At 46.9% G+C, this 1,041-nt stretch overlaps 1 protein-coding gene across 1 annotated transcript in view; it reads left to right on the plus strand.

Moving 5' to 3' along the window:
• The first annotated feature begins 201 nt into the window (after positions 1 to 201).
• Positions 202 to 1,041, plus strand: part of LOC103609137 (olfactory receptor 2H1-like) — a 3,465-nt gene continuing 2,625 nt past the window's right edge. The window contains exon 1 of the mRNA XM_008593495.1: positions 202 to 1,007. Within this exon, the coding sequence (XP_008591717.1) occupies positions 202 to 1,007 (806 nt within the window). The remainder of the gene's footprint in view (positions 1,008 to 1,041) is intronic.

Genomic DNA, 1,041 nt, shown 5'->3' on the forward strand with positions numbered 1-1,041 from the left:
GGAAAACATATGATTGTCAGAGAGATTGCATCTTATTGGCCCAATGTAACTGAAAACCCCCACATGTTCCACACCAAAAACACCTGGAAAACTAATAATTCTTGCCTTCTCTATATAAAGGGCAAGAGAACCTTTGTACAATATCTGTTTACACAATCTTACTTACCATTAGTTCCAAACTCCAATGCAAAAGCAACAGGAATGAACAAGAGCTTCCCAGTAGGCTTCATCCTTCTTGGCTTTTCCAAGTGTCCCCAGATGGAAAAGGCTCTCTTTTGGATCATGGTCATCTTCTACACTATGACCATCCTCAGCAACTTGACCGTCATCCTGCTGTCTTGCATGGATCCTTGTCTCTACACACCCATGTACTTTTTCCTTAGCAATCTTTCCTTCATGGATCTCTGCTTCACTACAACCGCTGTGCCCCAGATGTTCTCAAACTTGTGGGGGCCAGACAAGAGCATCAGCTATGCAGGCTGTGTCACCCAACTCTGCGTGTCTCTTTGTATTGGTGCTGCAGAAGGCATCTTGCTGGTGGTGATGGCCTTTGACCGCTACATTGCTGTCTGCCAGCCACTGCGCTACACCATCATCATGCACCGTCCACTCTGTTGGAAGCTGATACTCGTAGCCTGGATGGCTGGCCTGATAGAATCTTTGATGGAAACTCTTACCACATTCCAGCTTCCCTTCTGCACCCACCACCACCTGAATGACTTTTTGTGTGAGGTTCCTTCCCTCATACGCCTGGCCTGTGCAGACACTTCTGCCAATGAGTGGCAGATGACCACTTCTGCTGTCATCTTCACCATGGTGCCTGTGGGGTTGATTCTGACTTCTTATGGCTACATTGCTCAAGCTGTGGGGAAAATTAAATCAGAGGAGGGGAAGAAGAAAGCCATGGCCACCTGCTCCTCCCACCTTCTTGTGGTCTTCATGTTTTACGGGACAGTGGCAATGGTGCATATAGACCCTAAGAACAACTTATCTTCGAAACATGGAAAGTCTTTCACCTTCTTCTACACTGTGATCACACCT

Source organism: Galeopterus variegatus, unplaced genomic scaffold (assembly GCF_000696425.1).
Source record: "Galeopterus variegatus unplaced genomic scaffold, G_variegatus-3.0.2 Scaffold9253, whole genome shotgun sequence".
Taxonomy (NCBI): domain Eukaryota; kingdom Metazoa; phylum Chordata; class Mammalia; order Dermoptera; family Cynocephalidae; genus Galeopterus; species Galeopterus variegatus.